General features: G+C 52.3%; 1 protein-coding gene across 5 annotated transcripts in view; it reads left to right on the top strand.

Annotated features, from left to right (window-relative positions):
• CEP192 (centrosomal protein 192) overlaps nt 1-18,569 on the top strand; it is a 2,773,731-nt gene that overhangs the window by 1,536,099 nt on the left and 1,219,063 nt on the right. For all 5 annotated transcript variants that reach the window (XM_069620824.1, XM_069620822.1, XM_069620821.1 and 2 more), the window contains one exon: nt 2,429-2,510. In XM_069620824.1, coding sequence (XP_069476925.1) covers nt 2,429-2,510 — 82 coding nt within the window. The remainder of the gene's footprint in view (nt 1-2,428; nt 2,511-18,569) is intronic.

Raw genomic sequence — 18,569 nt, 5'->3', positions numbered from 1 at the left:
GGGTACCAGGAATCCATAGCCTCTATAGCAAGGTGGATGGTTTCGGCCATCAAGGAGGCCTATGAGGGGCCGCACAAACCACTTTCAGCTAACATGCATGCCCATGCTTTCAGAGCCAAGGCCACGGCCGTCGCATTCCAGAGACTGGTCCCGTGGCAGGTCATCAGCAGGGTGGCCATCTGGGCCACCCCTTCGACTTTCTGCAAGCACTACTGTTTGGATGCAGCTTTCTGACAGGCAGTTCTAAGGAACTTGTTTTCTTAAAGAGGCTCACCTCCCCACCCTGGGGCTACATTCAGTTGTAATCGCCCATGCGGTATGGAGGAAAGGGAATGGGATGTAGGAGTAATTAATAGTGATTCACCATTGTGACTAGGGTACTCCTAGTCCATATCTCCTTTGATCCATACGTCCCACCATCCTCCCCCCTATTAATACTGGTGTCATTAGGCAATGTTTATATTGTCAATGGGGACTACGGAGTGGCACCGGTGGGCGGAGTCAGGGGAGTGCATGCTCCCAGGGCTGCGCCCTCCTAAATTTAAAGGGCAAGAAGGTTTTTTCTGATGAAAAAGGTTCCCTCTCCCGTCCCTACATTGAGGATGTCATCAAAATCAATAGTAAAAATGTTGGTCAGATTGGACTATGACTGATTGCAGCACATTTAGTTAAGAATAATGTACAAATGTATCCAGGCGTGGATAATGCGGAATGGACTGGCTCTAAATAATGAAAAAACAGAGCTCATGGTAGTGGGATCACCCACCAACTTTCACAATTTAGACCAGTATATCAACGTGTACAGCTGGCTGATTGTGAAGACTCATGAAGACAAAAAGTGAAGACTCATGAAGTTTTCCTGGGTCTGGGTCATAACTTAAATATACGGGCACAGGTAAATAGTCTAGTTTCCACTTCTTCCTACTTCATTAGACTCCTGCTACAGATGCGTCCGCTCCTTTCTGAAAAAAGCTGTACCGCAAGAGCAATTATCTGCTCTAAAATTGACCATTGTGGCTGCTTATTAGCTGGTTTCAGTAAAGGAAAATGTAGAAGACTTCAAACTATTCAGAATAGTGTGGTTAGGATCGTGGCAGGCCTCAATAGGAAGGCACGTGTCAGAAGCCAGACGTAAGTTACATTGTCTCCCTATTGAGGCGAGAATCGCATTCTGCTTGTTGACTATCACATACAACTGTCTTGTGGGAAATAGCCTGATATGTCTTTCTGAAGTCCTTAAAAAGGAACCTGATGTGAGATTGCTGATATCCAAAAATAGTAACCTGCTTGTGATTCCTAGAACTAAATTGGTAATAATGGTGCCTTTTTTTGCTTCTGCACCCAGTGCCTGGAATTCCATCCCTCCGGACCTTAGCGATATAGATTCTAAAGTACTGTTTAAACGAAGACTATAGACTTAACTATTTAGCTAGGGCCTGATCTCTTGGACCATTTTGGGTCATTACTGTTTTATTCATGTTGGCTGGAACTGATATGTTGCTATGTCTGGTTTTCTTTTTATGCGCCCTCATGCCTTGGGGCCGTTAGTTGTGGGGTGTTATAAATATCAGAACATAAGATACAAGTGTTGGTCTATTTTTAGGGAATGAAAGTTGCTGAGACACACATTATTTTTAGGGCTGGGCCCAAAGGGGGGGATGCTCCTACCGATAGTGCCGTAGTTGCACTAGATAGCTGATCAAAGGTGCCCACGGAACCTCCACCAGCCTCCATACACTTGCATTCTCAATCTGGTGAAATCAGTCAGCCAGATTATAGGTGTTTCAACTAAGCCACTAGTGCACAACCTTTGACTAACTTTACCAACGGCCATCAAAGTTAAATCAGCTCGCATATTACAGTAAAAGCCAATGCATCATGGTCCTGTGAGGCTCCCCTAAAGACATAAATACCTCTGCTTTCGATACCAACGACCTAGAAACAGACTTGTTTTCACTCTGCACTTATCAACACAACCGCAAAGCTATATTCTCTTTTTCCTCTTCCCCCTCTAACCTCACCCACATTTTTCTCTTTTAGATACTCCTGGGGACCATACATGGAACATGGTATAAATTCAAGTAACAGTCTAACATTATTCACTTTGCTAGTTCTGCCTCATTCTCAGTGTTTACAATCCACACATCCATATGAATTAAGGTCCATTCTTTCATTAGTCCTAAAACTTTTAACTAGTGCTTTTCTGTTGCTCTTTGCCAATTGCTGCTCATCAATATTTATGTATTTCTTTATTTGAAAATATTGATACAATTGAGATCGAATACGCAAACTGACTTTCAACTTTCATTCAGACTATGGTGATAACCTTGGCAGCAATTGAGTTGTTTACTGTATAAAGGTTCTGTCTTTAACACAATTAATACTCTTATTTCATATTTTAAATCTCTCTGTAAATGCTTGATTTTAGGATGCAGTAGTTCTAGTACTTTGGGTTCTCTTTCGTGCACCGCAAGCAAAGCAAGACATCTCAAATCAGAAAACCTCTTCAGGTAAGCTTGTAGATTGTCTGCATATATACATATATGCAATCCTTTTGACTGGCAGTCATGTTTACTGATTTTAAGATGTCGCACTGCAACAATTTGCATCAAAAGTTCTTAGCTAATTGAATTTCATTAAACTTTCTATTTTATGGATATGTTCTCTGCTGACCTCATGAGTGACTGTTTCATACAATGATTTCCCTACTTATTCTTATGTCCTGTTCCCTTTCCTCCATACTGTATGGGCGTCCCTCGCGAGGGACGAGAGACCGTACCTTTTTCACCAGAAAATCTTCTTCCCCTTTAAATTTAGAGGCGTGTGGGGGCGCGGCCCTGGGAGCATGCGCTTGCCTGACTCCGCCCACTGGCGCCACTCCCCAGTCCCCTTTTCCACGTCGACGGGAACAGGCCGAATTCACCATCGCTCCTGGGTTTGCCTTCGGCCGTGTAATACCACGTGCTCTTTCCCCGGATATTCTATCTTTTTCTTTTCAATTATTTACTTGGTCCTCAGATGCCGCGCTCCCCCTTGGCGCATGTCGACTTCAGCGGCCTTCAGCAGGTGTCCAGCCTGTGAGGGGCTCTTCCCTACATCCGAACCCCATGCCCCTTCTGCCTTGGCCCAGACCATGGCTGGGAAAGTTGTTCCCCGTGCGACTCACTAACTCCACATGCACTGAAGAACAGGCTAGCTAGGTGGAGGGAGCTCTTCCAGAAGTCACCTCTGGAGGACCTACAGGACTTGTCAAACATAGCTTGAGGCCGAAGGTAAGGCATCTATTTATCATTGCACCCCCTAAATGCGACTCCTTGCCAAAGAAGTGCCCGACCGGGAGGGACCTTTTGGGTTCTAGCACCAGCATACCTACCGAGGTTAGTCCAGCTAACGGATGAGGGGTCTCCGGATCCTTCCGTTGTCAGTGCTGAGGGACCGCAAGGTTCTTTTACCAGGGTTATTCCTGAGGGGCAATGGCCTAGTACCGGCATCTTGTCCGAGAGGGCGCCTTCACGCAGCACTACCGGCAGCTCTGCCGAGGGCAATACGCCTTCCAGGTCACGTCCTGAGGTGCGGGATAGGCCTTATGTTCCAACACCAAGCGTCTTGGTCCAGACTGGTTCCATCGAGCCAGGCACCATGACTTCGGCACTTGGCATGCAGCTTGACAAAATGGCCGCAGGGCCGGACAAGATGGCCACTCGTCCGATAGCCCCTCTGGCAGAGCGGGTGGAGGAACGAGTCACAAGGTGGGGCTGGTGTCAACCAGGAGTGTGGCCTACAGTTTATCCATCAGTAGCGCAGTGCAGGTTTCCTGTGCACCCCAGGCAGAGTGTGCCCCGCCTCAGCAGCCTTTAGCCACTCCCATCAATATCACCTGCCACCTCTACAGCCTCTGAAGACAGGTTCTTTGAAAGGTTCTGAGGGCTGATGCGAACTACCCAGATGGGTCCATCCTCTGGCATGTCATCAGGAACATGCTCCCCCATGTCACCCCACTGGCACCCATAGTCATTCCTCCTATGGCTCCGGTGCAACAGGCCCCAGCTGAACCGCCGCAGCTCCAGCTGGCTCCTCAGATTCTGGCTTCCCTGCTTCCCACAGTACAGGCATTTCCACACCAGCTTCCGCAGCAGCCACTGGCTCTGGTCTCCACACCGCAGCCCACGGAGCCGAGTACTACTCCACCAGTTCCAGACCCTCTGAGCGCTCTGGTGGACACTGACGAGGAGGAGGACCCTGACACGCCATCTTCAGGCAGGGCCTTCCACGAATGCCTTGCAGGTTTGGCAGAATATTTGGGCCTTCCACAGCCAGAGGTAGAGCAGCCCGAGGAGGGGGTCTTGGCAGAAGTCCTCACCCTAAAACCGCCTACCAAAACGGGGTTCCCGAAGCAGACGGACGTAGTTGCCCTGGCCAAGAAGGGGTGGCACAAGCCGCACTTGGCCCAACCTGTCAATCGACCCCTCAATGCCAACTATAGGTAGATGGAGGGGGGTACACTCTTGTTTTTGGAGCATCCTCAACTGCACCTTCCGTGATCGCTGCAGCGTCACTCTATTCTAAGCCTGTCGTCCTCTGCCACCTTGTCCTTGATGCTGCTATGCAAGGAGGAGATCTTGGAGGCATAGGGAAAAAAGCTGTACTCAAATGAACGCTGATGCCATGCTGGCAGCTGTTAACCAAAGGCTCTGGTGGGAAATTGCAGACATCCTCCCAGAACTTCCAGCACAGAGTCAAGCGCGCTTCAAGGCGGGCCTAGAAGTCAAGCTGGTAGCGCAGGACATCATGGAGTCCACTGTGGCCCACATTGATACCTCTGGCCAGGCTATCTGTATTGCCATGGACATGAGGACGACAGCCTGATTGCGGGCTACTAAGTTTAATCACGATACCCAGGAATACATATTGGACCATTCGAGGGTAGTGACCTCTTCCACTTCACCACGGATGAAGAATTAGATGAAAATAACACCTAAGTCTTTATTCTTTATTCTGGGTGTAGGCCATTCCCAAGGCCTACACCCAGTCGCAGCAATGCTCCGCCAAGGGGTCGATGTTTGGCGTGTTCGGGGGCTTCCAAGAATGGAGGTCCAGGCAACCTGACTGTTCTCAGAGTCAGCACCAGAGGAAACAAAAGGGGAGGGCAAGGGTTTTTTCCAATCCCCCTCCTCCGCAACAGCCTCAGAGGGAAAGAAGGCATGACATGCCCCTTCGGGTCCACGTGTCTCTGGTGGGGGTCAGGCTTGCTTTTCACGTGCAATTTTGGTGCCAGAATTTTTCAGACTCCTGGATCCTCTCCGTAGTCTCCACTTGTGTACTGCTTACCAGTACCTTCCTCTCCTCCCTCCTCTCCCACAGATTGGGACAACTCTGCTGGCGGAGATATGGTCACTCGTCGAGAGCCAGGCAGTGGAAGACGTCCCAACCTTCCAGCGAGGATTGGGCTTATATTCCAGGATTTTCACCATACGTAAACCAGGCTGGTTTAGAGCTGTTGGACCTTTCCACCCTCAAACTCTCCCTCCCTCTGCAAAAGTTCTAGATGGTTACGCCAGCTCTTATTGCCTAAACACTGGACAGGAGAGATTGGATGTGCTCCCTAGATGTGAAGGACGTTTATCTACAGGTCCCGATTTGGCAACCATATTGTTCCTTACTGTGCTTCAGGATCATGGGCTGCCATTTCCAATACAAGGTGCTACCCTTTGGCCTCAACTCGGCGCCCAGGTTGTTTACCAGGTTAATGAATGCAGTGGCAGCCCTCCTCAGGGCCCAGTGCCACCACGCTTACCCATACCTGGATAACTGGCTCGACCGGGCTACCTCTCCCGAAGCGGTTCACCATACCGCCTCTGCACTGATGAACACGGTCCACGATCTGGGGTTCACTATCAATCTCAACAAGTCCCAGCTGCAGCCCACACAGAGCTTGATCTTCTAGGGCCTCATCTGGCACACAAGCTCTGTGAGGGTCTTTCCCTCGGAGGACAATGTTGCAGCCATCAAGAGAGCCACAGCTCACTTCCTTTCCAGGCCAGTGACCTCGGCCTGGTGGTACCAACACCTATTGGGTCTTATGGCAGTGGTCCTGTTGGCTGTACCCCACACAAAACTCAGGATGAGGAGATTACAGCTGCACTTTGCAGCCTCATGAAACCAGGAGAAGGGCTCCCAAGCGGAGCCAGTCAACATTCTTCCCTTTCTCCACTCGGACCTCCAGTGATTATCCGTGGACTACAATCTGCGGCAGGGCAAGCCCTTCCGACAGCTGGCCCCTCAGGTCACAGTTACTACGGAGTCTTCCTTAGAGAGCTGGGGAGCCACCCTGGACTACCACAGCGTCCATGGAGTCTGGACATCAATTGGCTAGAAATGAAGGCCTTTCTCACTCTTATCGATGGCAAGACAGTTTTTTTTTCTTCCAAACATGGATATTTTATTTATTATCACCAAAGAAACAACAATTAAACAGTAGACATCAGTATTGGCACAAGCACAAAATGGCACAGTTCATTGCAGTGTTTAGAAAATCATAAATTATTGCATAACTCATTCTTTGTGTTGTTTGGCCGTGTAACCGGGAGATCAGCAGTGAAGAGCTCTGTTTGGGGAGGATGCGTCAGCTTATAGTTCAGTCTAGCCAACAGGTGGTTGGAGGTTTTTGCGTGAGAGCTGGATAGCGTTCTGCGTAGGCCATGAATGGGTCCCAGGTGTTTCGGAAGGGATTGAGGTTGCCCGTGTGAAGTGTGTAATCCTTTCCGCTATGACGATGTCCCAACACTTGGCCCACCATAGTGGAATAGAGGAGCCTTCAGGGTGTTTCCAAAGGCGGCGAGTGCTATCTTTGCTGCTGTTAACAAGTGTGTGCACAAGCGGGCCATGTTCCCTGACAACAGCAAATCCCCGTCCCCCGTGTCCCCCAGCAGGATGATTCCGAGGTCCCACGGGATGTGGAGGCCCATTATTGCCTGGACGTGGTTCAGCACCCCTTTCCAGTAGTGTGCTGCTTTAGGATAGTCCCATAGGAGATGGAATGGCGTTCCCTCTTGCAGGCAGCCTCTCCAGCAGTTTGGTGATGAGCTTACGCCAGATTTAAACAGTTGGGCTGGCACCTGTAGCACACCTTGTATCCACCTTCCCTGTTGGTAACGCACTGGGTGCTTTTGTGAAGCCTTGACCATATTCTGCTCCATGCTTCTGGCTCTAGGGGGCGCCCCAGGTCCCGCTCCCAGTTCAACATGTATCGTCTCTGGATTAGTCTTTTCCAAGAGTTTGTAGAGAGCGGATATCTTGCCCCTCAGAGGGGGCTTGGGGGGGGGGGGGAGATGTCAGTGTGAGTTCTAGGGGCGTTGGGTCCCTGGAGCCGCGCTCTTTGACGATACGCTGAGAGAGCCAGTGGCAGATCTGCGAGTAGCAGAACCTTTCCTTAGGGATGTTAAACCTCATCTTGCAGTCCTCAAACGAAAGTGGCTGACCCTCCTCTAGAAAGTCTGAGATCCTGTTAAGACCGCCCTCTTTCCACTTGGCTAAGCTTCGGTTGCAGAGGCCAGGGGAGAACCCGGGTAGCCCCAGATTGGGGTCAGTGAGCTTTTAGTTTCCCCATTTCCCAGCCGCGGCTCTCCAGCTTTCCACCATGTTGCATGTTGCTTGTAGCGGGTTCAGGGTGGGGGAGGATTTCCAGGCCTGGATATGCGGCAAGTCGGACAAGGGTGACTTGCCCCATGCTTCTTCCAGTTGCAGCCAGCAAAGACCATCTTCGATGCGCGTCCAGGCAAAGGTGTGTGCGAGTTGGGCTGTTCGCCTGTATCTGGCGATGTCCGGAACGCCCAGTTCGCCCAACTGGCGACTCCGGATCATTATTTTCTTTGCGATACGAGGTCTTTTTTCCTCCCCAGATGAATTTCATAATTTCCTGCTGCAAGGAGATGAGGTCCTCCACTGGGATATGGGTTCGGAGTGCGTAGCAGTGATATAGCACTCTGGGGAGTAAGTTCATTTTCACCGCCACCGCTCAACCCAGATAGGAAATCTCCAGCTTATTCCACCGCTTCAGGTCCATTCGGAGCGTTTTCATACGGGAAGTTGTGTTTGTAGATCAGGGCGCTAATTTTAGGAATCTGGACCCCCAGGTATTCCAGTGTGGCATTGGCCCATGGGATGGGGAGTTCAAGGCTTAGAATGTCTCTGTCGCTTTGGTAAGTTGATCGGCAAGGCTGAGGACTTACCATAGTTCACTCTGAACCCAGAGATTGCCCCAAATGACTCTAGTTCTTCAAGCAGGGGCTGCAGCGACATGTCGGGTCAGTGATGGTCAAGAGGACATCGTCCGCGTAGAGTGCCACTTTGTGTTCTATCCCGCTCACGGTGACCCCCCCCTGATGTTTGGGTTTAAGCAAATCCTCTCGGCGAACGGCTCCATGGACAGGGCGAACACTAGTGGGGAGAGCGGGCACCTCTGGATATGAGGATGGGCGCTGATTTCCTACCGTTGACTCGTAGTTGTGTTGAAGGGGTCGCGTAGTTTGCCATTGTCCAGGTTATGAAGTTATGGCCCAGTCCCATGCTAGCTAAGGTACTCCGGATGTAATCCCAGTTTACTAGATCAAACGCTTTGTGCGTCGAGGGATATGATCAGTAGCGGAGTCCTCATTCTATTTGCAGATTGGATAATATTTAGTGTTCGTCTGATATTATCGTGTGTCCCTCTGCCCGGAATAAAGCCCGTTTGATTTTTGTGTATTAACTCGGGAGGATCCTGCCTAGCCTGGCTGCTAGCACCTTGGAATATATTTTCCCCTCGTTATTCATCAGTGTTATTGGCCTGTATGAGGCCGCCTGCTCAGGGTACTTCCCCGGTTTCTGGAGTAGGATAGTGGTTGATTCTGCCATAGTTTACCTTCTTAGTGGTTAGGAAGGAGTTGAACAATAGTGACAGTTGAGGAGTTTGGACGCGTGCAAATGTTTTATTAAACTTGGTCGTTAGCCCATCCGGGCCTGGGGCAGTGTTCTTTAGTGATTTTATGGCATCTAGGATTTCCTCTGCAGAGATCGGGGCTTCTCAGGAGTCGAGGGGGGGCAGCGACAGCTGGGGCGCTAAATGGCGCTAGGTAGTGTTTCTGCTGGGCCTTTTCCTCTGGAGGGCGGCCCCTGTATGATCGACTTGTGATGGCTTACCAAGGTTTCTATTATGTCTGGAGTGGTGAATTTGTTTTTCCCGTCCGGCCCTTTGAGGCTTATATTATTCCTACTGTGTGTCTTTTGTAATTTGTATTCTAGTAACCGGTTGTCATGATGCCTACCCCCGTAGCACCAGGCCAGGCCCAGCACCCCCGGAAGCAGGCATCATGCCCTCGGGTAAAAGCCCAGCGGCCCCTTATAGGGGCTCTTTGGACTCAGTCCTGGCGCCTTTGGCGCCAGGCTCATGTTGGACAACAGTCCTGGCGCCATTGGCGCCAGGCTCATAAAGGGAGGTGTTTTGTGCACTTACCTGATGCAGACCATGCTGCACGCTTCAGGCCTCCCTGAGACCTGAAAGGGACTATTTTTTCATAGGGACTATTTTTTCACTCGGGCGTGGCCAGGGAAGGATACATACCTAGTTGGGGAAGGATACATACCTGGGACTTCTTTGGGGCTATTTAAGCCACGCCCAGACAGCAGCTCATGCTTCGCGTTGTTCTGCTTCCTGCAGCTTAACGCTCACCGTGTCTGCTCCTGCTCCTGGACTCCAGCCACGCCCACCTCGAACCTGGAAGACCTGCAAGGAAGGAAGAGAAGAGAAAGGTGAAAACCAAGGACTATTTCAAACTTCTTGCCCGCATCCGGAATCTTCTCGCCAGCATCCCTGAAGAAAGACTTCCATTTAAAAGCATTGCGTTGCTCGCTGCAGCGCCACGCTTCACTCACCTGTCCTCAAGACATCTCCCGGCTCCATCGCGGCTGTCAGCATCGGACGCCACATCTCGGCACCTAGGGGAGAGAGGAAGAAACAAAAGGTGAGCAGAAGGAACACAGAAGGAAAGCCTGATTAACAGCCATAATACATACCGGCTTTTCTTCCACATTTCGGGTCGCGCCGCCCCGTTGGCAGGTACCGTACCCCGGCCCCTATGGGGAAAGGACAAGAGACATTTCTGGGGAATAAGGACATTTAGAGGGATCGCCCTCATCACTACTCACCTCGGCAGTTTAACCCCTCGACTCATCGCCTTCATTCTGCACCTGAAATAAAGGACAGATCACAGGTTAGAAAGACAACATAAAGGGGGCCTCACTTGAACTTTGAACTTTCATACTTACGGCGCATTGCTCAGGAAAGTCAAGTGGATTTTGCCAGCGCCATTCTGAAAACCAGTGAAGTAACTGGACGAACGCGCGCCCCTGCACCAGAAGAAGCATGGAGAGTTCATCCTTCCAAACCATAAGGTGAGCTTAAACCGGGGTTTGGAGGAAGTTAGAGAGGAACGAAGAGGGAAAGGGGGGAGCTAGCACACTATTCTGCAGACTGTTAATCCCCTTTCTCATCTGCAGAAGGATATTCCTACGAGCCAGGCAAGCACGATTTGGAGGTTCTGTCCAATCGGTGTTCCGGGTCCTGCGCATCACGCTAGAAGAGGCCACAGCAATCCAGACTAGACCAGCGCCCCTGTGGGAACCAGGTGAGCGTTACACCGGTTTGCCTTATTGCTTTTATGATAGTAGAATTATTTTGTATATGCCAGGGCCTTCACGGTGCGGTCGTTCCAGTGCATCTCTAGCACCCTTCCAGCTTTTTTTAACTCCCTGTCCAACTTTCTGGAGTATTGGGCCTTTAATTCTTTTTCTAGCATGGAGACTTTGGATTCCAAAGCTTGTGTGTGAAGCTTGGACACTATAATTTGCTCAGCGGCTGCACTGATGAACACCCCCCTTATTCCCGGTTTCATGGCCTCCCACAGTAGCCCTATTGTGACTTCGGGGTTCTGGTTTTCCTTGAAATAATTGACCAAGGCGTCTTCTGCCTCTCCCCTGATCACCTGGTCCAGCAGAAGGGTATCATTGAGCTTCCAGAATCTGGGGGGTGGATATGGGCCCCCCAGGACCGGGAGGTCCGCCGAAACTGGTGCGTGGTCAGAAACAATGCGTGTATGGATTTCAATGTTGCTAAAGCAGGGTAATAGAGTGCTAGTGGCTAATAAGAGGTCGATTTGGGAGTGCCCCCCGTGCGCGTTTGAATAGTATGTGTAGTCGCAGGTCTCTGGGTTAGCTACCCTCCATATGTCCACTGTGCCCAACTCTCTGAGCAGCTTGGCTAGGGCCTGTCCTCGGGTGACATCTGGGTTAGATGGAGGCAGTGATTTATCCCTTACGGGGTCCAGGACTGTGTTAGAGCCCCCCCAATGAGGAGGTATCCCGTGGTGAAAGTTAGCAACAATGGGAGTAGCTCTAGGATAAATTTGAGCTTGTCACTTAGTAGGATCGCCACCCCCCTCTTTTTCTCACCACTGGAAGCTAGAAGCCCTGCTTGAAACGCTTGAATCTAATTTGGTGCTCATCAATTGGCAACAGGTGAGTTTCCTGGAGAATTACTACGTCCCCATTTAGCGACGCTAGTCTATTCTCCACCGATTTGTGCTTCCTCAGAGAGTTAAGACCTTGGACGTTCCAGGTCAAGATGTGGACATCTCCAACGTTGTCCAGGCCTATTGAATTATGGGGGAGCGACTGGTTCTGTGCGGATGGTGCTGTGCAGTAGCAGGGGGCCTTAGAAGGGTTCCTGTGTGTGTGTGTGTGTGTGTGTGTGTGTGTGTGTGTGTGTGTGTGTGTGTGTGTGATGTGCCGCGATTACCGATGTCCACGTGTGAGACTATAACTGTTAACTGGGGCTACTAGGTTTCTGAACTATTCCCCGGCCCCTTAACTGCCCCCCCTGACTTCCCCCCAAAAACGTTTGGGTTGAGACCATAAAGCTCATCCGTGGGGTTGCGAGCCAACCCCGTCGCCGGAAGTTGAACTTTGTAATAGTAGAGGGTATCTGCAGTGTCGTTACATTTTGGGCTCAGGGACGGTGCAGATGGTGGTTGACGTGGGATTGTGTTCTTAGCTGCATGCATGTGGGTAACCCCGAGGGTGCCAGACCCCTCCCCCACACACCAGGATGAGAGGGGGATCCGGTGCAGTGTCGGTGCTCGTGCCCCAGGGGTATTCCGGGAGGCATGGCACTAACCTTCCACATCAGCTTCGGGCGGATCACTGGGACCCACCGATCAGTATGAGTCATGCTGCTTCCGGGGGCCCCGGGGCCTGCGGCGCCTGCCGGCACGTGACCAGCGGCTGGGTGATGGCAAGCCAGGTTGTGACTGGGAGCGTGCAGCTGGCTCAGAATCCTCGTCAGTGGATCCCTCTCCCAGAAACCGGTCCACCTCCTTTGGGTTGCGGATCTGCCTGCGGGTTCCTTCCCATTCGAAGCTTAGGGATGTTGGGTGACTCCAGCGATATATTTTCCGTTCTTGCAGCCATTCCGTTAGGTTGCGGCGGGCTCCCAGTTTCTGGAGGGTTATGCTCGCAAGGTCCTGATACAGCGCAAGGTTGGCACCTCTGAAGGTGATTTGCTTCAAGGATCTGGCCTCTCTTTCTCTCCTCCTTGACCCTGAAAAAGTGGATCCGGGCGAGGACGTCTGGAGGGGAGGATGATGCTTGTCTTGGCGCCATGCGGTGGACTCTGTCGATTTCTATAGGGGTGCTGTCCGGTAATGTTGTTATGAACCTGAACAGGTCTTTGTTGAAGCCCTCAAGCTCAGCGTTAGTTATTCTGGTGGGGATCCTGCGGATGTTGTTGCGGCGGGATCAGGTCTCTGTGTCCTCCTGCTTTGTTTCGAGTGCATCGCACCTGGCTTCCAAGGCTGTTATTCTGTTTAGGCCGCACTCCAGTTCGAATGTGTTATCGCACAGGCCATTCTGAACTTACTCTGTGCTTTTTCCACTTCCTCCGCTCTTCTGTCCAGAGACTCGATCTTCTTGGTGACCTCTTCTGTGCCCTTCTGGATCTCTTTGGTGAGAGCTAGTAGAAGATCTTTTAAGTCGGTTTTAGTAGCGAAATGGTCAGTCTGCGATTGCTCTATTGTGTGGGTGCCCCCAGGTGTTGCGCCTGCAGCATAGTCGGGCTTTCCTGCTTTATTCTGGCATGTTGGTCATCGTTGTGATGTTAGTTTGCTTTGCTGCTTTTCGCCATGGCGCCGGTCGGGAGGTGTAGATGGCAATGCTACGGCTTCCTCCGTCTGCACACAGCTCCAGGGCGCGCCACTGGGGCATGGGACTGAGCTCCACCTGGTGTGACCTGCGCAGAGGGGTGCCGGCACACACCTCTGTGGTGCTGCTCCATCTGGTCCGGCGTGAGGGCTGCAGCGTGTGCCGGGTCTGTACGTAGTGCGCTTTAGGTTGACTCTTGCGGTGCCCGGTTGTGCTCTGCTGCAGTGGTGGGACGCTATCAGTGAGGACTTCGTTGACGGCGCTGCGCGTGTGACGCCACGGTGCGTTGGGCCCCGGTGTCCCGCCTTCCTGTTGGCACCCCAAGGGGGGGTGAGTCTTCGCTCCTATGGTTTATTTGCGGGCGAACTGTGTAAAGCCCCATGCCTCGGGTGCGGATGAGCCCATAGGCTGTGTTGCAGTTCCGTGCGTTTGGGCAGATGAGTCGCAGCAGGCTCCTCTGGGGGCACCCCCTTGCTCTTGGTGCTTGGGTTGTGGGCACAGGGAGATCCCTGGCCCCGCTCCTGGCGGTTCTGCATTGAAGCTGTAGAATGATGTGGGAAGGGCTCAAAGCTGGGGGGGGCGCTTTGGTCAGGAGTGGTGCTTTACCTGCAAAATGGGGTATTGGACTGTCCGAGGAGGATCTTGATTGTACTGGCACCCGCAGGGGGCTGTCCAGGTGAGGACAGAGTGCGCAGTTAATATTAGAGGAGGGCCCAGGGAAGGCAGCAGCTGTCCGGTGCTATTGTAGGCTGTCCCCCGCGCTGGCGTTGCCTCTGCTGTGGGCCGCCCGTTGGGTTTCTGGCTGGTTCCAGGAGTCAGTCGGGGGACTGCCGGGGCGCTGTCCCGGCTGTCGGGTGTCCGCAGGGTGGAGCTACAGCAGAGGCGTCTGGGGATCCGCCGAGGGGTCCGGCGCGAGGAAGCAGGTGAGTGGGCGCCGGGAGGTAGTTAGCCACCGCCCCCCCAGGGCGAGAGAAGGGGGCTTTGTAGATGTTGTAAACCTCCTTGATGGGGCCTGTGCCAGGGCTTTGTAAATGTCCCCCCCCCAGTGCAGTGCGCGGCCAGGCGTCGTGGCCAAACCTGGCCGGTTGATGATGGGAGGGGGCGGATTGGAGCCCCGACTCCCCCGTTGTGCTGCTCCAAAGCTTTGGGACCAGGGGTGCCGCGTCCGTGCCTGGCCCCGTTCACGCTGGGAGGTCGCCGCCCCGCAAACTCCTTCTGGGCGGTGCCGGAGGGTCCTCGCCCGCCAGCCGCCTGGGTGTGCGGCCACGGGAACTACCGGCTTCAGCAGCCCACGGGGTACGCTTCCAAGACCGCATACACTGCTCCCAAGGGGATGCAGCTCGGCAGGGGTGGATCCGAGCCCCGTCAGCATCCGCGGCCAGTTGATGCTGTCAGTAGTTTGGTGAGGCATGGGTCGCACTATGCTCCGCGGCCCCTCCCCCTCCGCAGCTGCAGTTGATACGGGTTCCCGCCCACCGTCTTGGCCTTCTTCTCGCTGGCTTGGTGTGAGAGCCCTGAGTCCGCCTGGCCGTGGGGATGGTCCACACACCTCCCGACCCGGCTCACCGGGGACGGTAAGTGTTCATGCCTCAGCCGTGATGGTTATAGGGGTCAGTGGCGGTTCCGATCTGCAAGGATTCGCTCCGACGATGGGACTGACCAGGAGCGCTCATGGAGCCATGCTGTGCGGTCGGCTCCCGGCCACGCCCCCCCCCCCCCCCCCCCCCCCCGGGCAAGGCAGTTCTTATCCAGACAGACAACTCCACCAGCTTGTACTATGTCAACAAGCAGGGGCGGGGTACCGGATCCCCTGCGCTATGCAACCTAGCAGTCAGCATTTGGGTATGGGCTCTGGAGAACATCTACCTCCAGGAATCCAACCTGGAAGTGGACAAGCTCAGCAGACTGTGGGCAGACCATTACGACTGGCAATCTGTTTGCCTCCCGGGACAATAGAAAATGCCAGCAGTTCGCCTCCTTCCAGGGGCATGGCTGCGGCTCCCTGGGCGACGCATTCCAGGTACAATGGAACAACATGACGGCATATGCCTTCCTGTCCACACCCTTGGTCCACAGGGTGATCTGCAAGATAAAGGAATGCTGGCACCTTAGCATCATTTTGATAGCTCCATGGTGGCTGGCGAGACTGTGGCTCTCAGATCTACTCATCCTGTCGGACAGCCCACCTGTTCACCTACCGCTGGGCCCAGCTCCTCTCCTGGCCCAGCAGGAGGGCAGGGTACTCCACCCTGCTCCTCACAAACTAGCCCTCGTAGCGTAGTTCCTAAGCAGGTCACACTGAAACACTTTAGCCTCTCTCAGGCTAACCTAGAGATCATCCAGGGCGCTACAAGCAAGGCTACTATGAGCCAATATGAGTAAATGGTCTAGATTTTGTCATTGGGCCGACTCTAGGGAGATCGACCTGCTTAAGTGCACCATGGACGACGTACTCACCATTTCGGCACACCTCGCCCACTCAGGCTCACCTCGCCCACTCCGGCATACCGGTGGATTCATGCCGCACACATCTGGCAGCCCATGGGGCTTACAGGAATTCGGTGGAGGGCCTCTTCTCATCCAACCCGGTAGTCAAGTGACATCTGGCAGGCCTACACAGGCTTTACCCGCCTATAAAGAAACCACACCCGGCGTGGGACCTTAATGTTGTTTTGGACGCCTTGGCACACAAACCTTTTGAGCCAGTGGCGTCTGCGGACATCAGGCTGGTCATAGAGACGGATGTCGGGCGCGCGCCGAAAATACTACCTGGACAGGACCAAGGATTTCCGTAAGTCGGACACCTTGTTTGTCACTTTCGGTTATCAGGCTGCCAAGGCCTCCATAGCAAGGTGGATGGTCGCGGCTATCAAGGAGGTCTATGAGGGGCAGCACAAACCAGTGCCAGCCAACTTGCATGCCCATGCGGTCAGAGCCAAGGCCATGGCCATTGTGTTCCAATGGCATGTGCCATGGCAGGTCATCAGCATGGCGGCTACCTGGCCCAACCCCTTTGGTTTTCTGTAAGCACTACTGTTTCTACGCCGCCTCTAGGTCAGAATGTGTTCGGACAGGCGGTTCTAAGAAGCCTGTTTACTTAATGAGGGTCTCCTCTCCACACGTGGGTTACATTCAGTTGTAATCGCCCATGCAGTATGGAGGAAAGGGGATGGGACGTAAGAGTAATTAATAGTTATTCACCGTAGTGACTAACGTACTCTTAGTCCATAGTCCTACCATTCCACCCTCCCCTCCGCCCCCCCAAAATCATACTGGTGTCATTAGGCAATGCTGAATATTGTCGACGCGTCAATGGGGACTGAGGAGAGGTGCTGGTGGGCGGAGCCAGGCGAGCGCATGCTCCCAGGGCTGCGCCCCCGCGCACCTCTAAATTTAAAGGGGATTTTTCTGGTGAAAAAGGTCAATCTCCTGTCCCTTGCGAGGGATGCCCATACAGTATGGAGGAAAGGGTACTATGGACTAGGCGTACCTTAGTCACTATGGTGAGTAACTATTAATTTCTACAGCACTAATATCTGAATTGTTGAACAATATTTTAGAATAAAAAGAAATAAATGGTTAATCTGTTTACTATAGTTCTGTTATCCAGCACCATTTCCTTCCCAGATAGTGGAAGGTTTTCATCCTCGGGAGTAATCCCATTAAAAAGAGCAGATTGTTTATTCGCTCTAGTACCCTGCCAGCATGCCTGTTCTTCCTAAGCCCAATGTCCCATTTTTTGTTTTTTTTCTTCAACATACTTTTATATAACGCACTGTGGGAAGAGATGGATAGATGTACACATGACTTGCATATCACAAAATCACATGACTCGTATCGCTTTGCAAGTGAAAAGATGGTAGGGCGAGAACAGCATTTTCAACTCCTACACTCCAGAGCGAGACCACATCATCCGACCCATCCTACCGCCACAGACCGTTGACCCCCCCCCCCCCCCCCCCCCCCCGGAGCGACATGCACTGTGAGAGATATTACAGTAAGGCAAAATGTCTGATCTGTGGGGGCTTAACCACAATCGCTGGGCTGTCCAAAAAGTCAATAAAAGGTCTCCACACTTGGCATATCTCCCTTCACGAATTGCAGTCATTTTGTCTGGCACTATGTCACAAATTTTAATGCACCACATTTGGACCAGCGGGCTTCCCACATGCTTCAAGTTGTGTGCAATAATCTGTTTGGCTGCCGAGAGAAAATGCCCCAACTACTGTGGCCAGCGGACACGACCAAGGAAATAGCCCGTCACTTGTGTCCCCGAGCAACACCACCCAGGGATTCATAGGAAGAGACCAACTGGTAATCTCCTTAATTTTGGATAGCGCCTCCTTCCAAAAGAGCTCTACATTTGCACATGCCCACACTATATGGAAGAGGGAACCCACCTCCGTGCAACCCCGCCAACAACTCTGAGTAGTCTGCTGAAATACAATGAAGCTTTTTTGGCATCGGGTACCACCTATGGCAGAATTTGTATTCACATTCTTTATCCGTGATGCATCTGGATGATTTATGCTTTCTCGCTCATTTCCAGCCAAGCCTCATTCTCTATTGGCTTTGTCAGATCTGCTTCCCATCTACTCATGCATGGCAGCCACGCCAGAGTTCCCCTTGTCCAGCCGTCTGTATTTCTGTGAGACTCTACACCCGGGAGACACGCCCCCCAACTAACCCCCCCGGGACAGTCAACCCATGGGCTTTTAATGGCTTAGTGGCTCAAATCTTCATGGAGGCTTGCCAAGCTCAATGTCTCAATTGTGCGTACTGGAAGTGCTCAGTCTCCGGCAGTGCGAAGTTGTCTTTACATTCTAGGATGGTTAATGGGCTGCCCTCCTTGTACAGTTGTTAAAGCAATTCCAACGCCCTGTCTACCCACGCATCAAAGCTTCTACTACTACACCCTGGATGACACTCTGGGTTATTTCAGCCAGGCGTGAGCAGGCCAGGCCCCCCCATCCATATAGTGAAGTATTTTTCTGGTGGCCAACAGGCGTGTGAAGCCGTGTGTTGGAACCAGGGATCCCTGACCCATATACGGGAGGTGGCCTATCCCCACTGCTGACCTGCGCTTGCTCAATAACCTTCCAGGCAGGTTGCCTATCTGAGTCCCCCCAGAAGACCACAAGAGATCTGCGCAGCTAGATTGTACCTGAGCACATCCGGGACTTCCCGGCCTCCCATCGAAATCTGGTTCATTAGAACCCTTTTTGAGATTCTTGCCCACTTTGCTCCCTATATACATTTAAGAATTTTCCCCTGTAGGTTGCAAAGCTCTGAGTCTGGGATCCTGGTTTTGATAAATGGCCATCACCCACTTAATGTAT

Source organism: Ambystoma mexicanum, chromosome 5q (genome assembly GCF_040938575.1).
Source record: "Ambystoma mexicanum isolate Mex_15411 chromosome 5q, UKY_AmexF1_1, whole genome shotgun sequence".
NCBI lineage: Eukaryota > Metazoa > Chordata > Amphibia > Caudata > Ambystomatidae > Ambystoma > Ambystoma mexicanum.
This window is presented reverse-complemented; position numbering and strand designations above follow the sequence as displayed.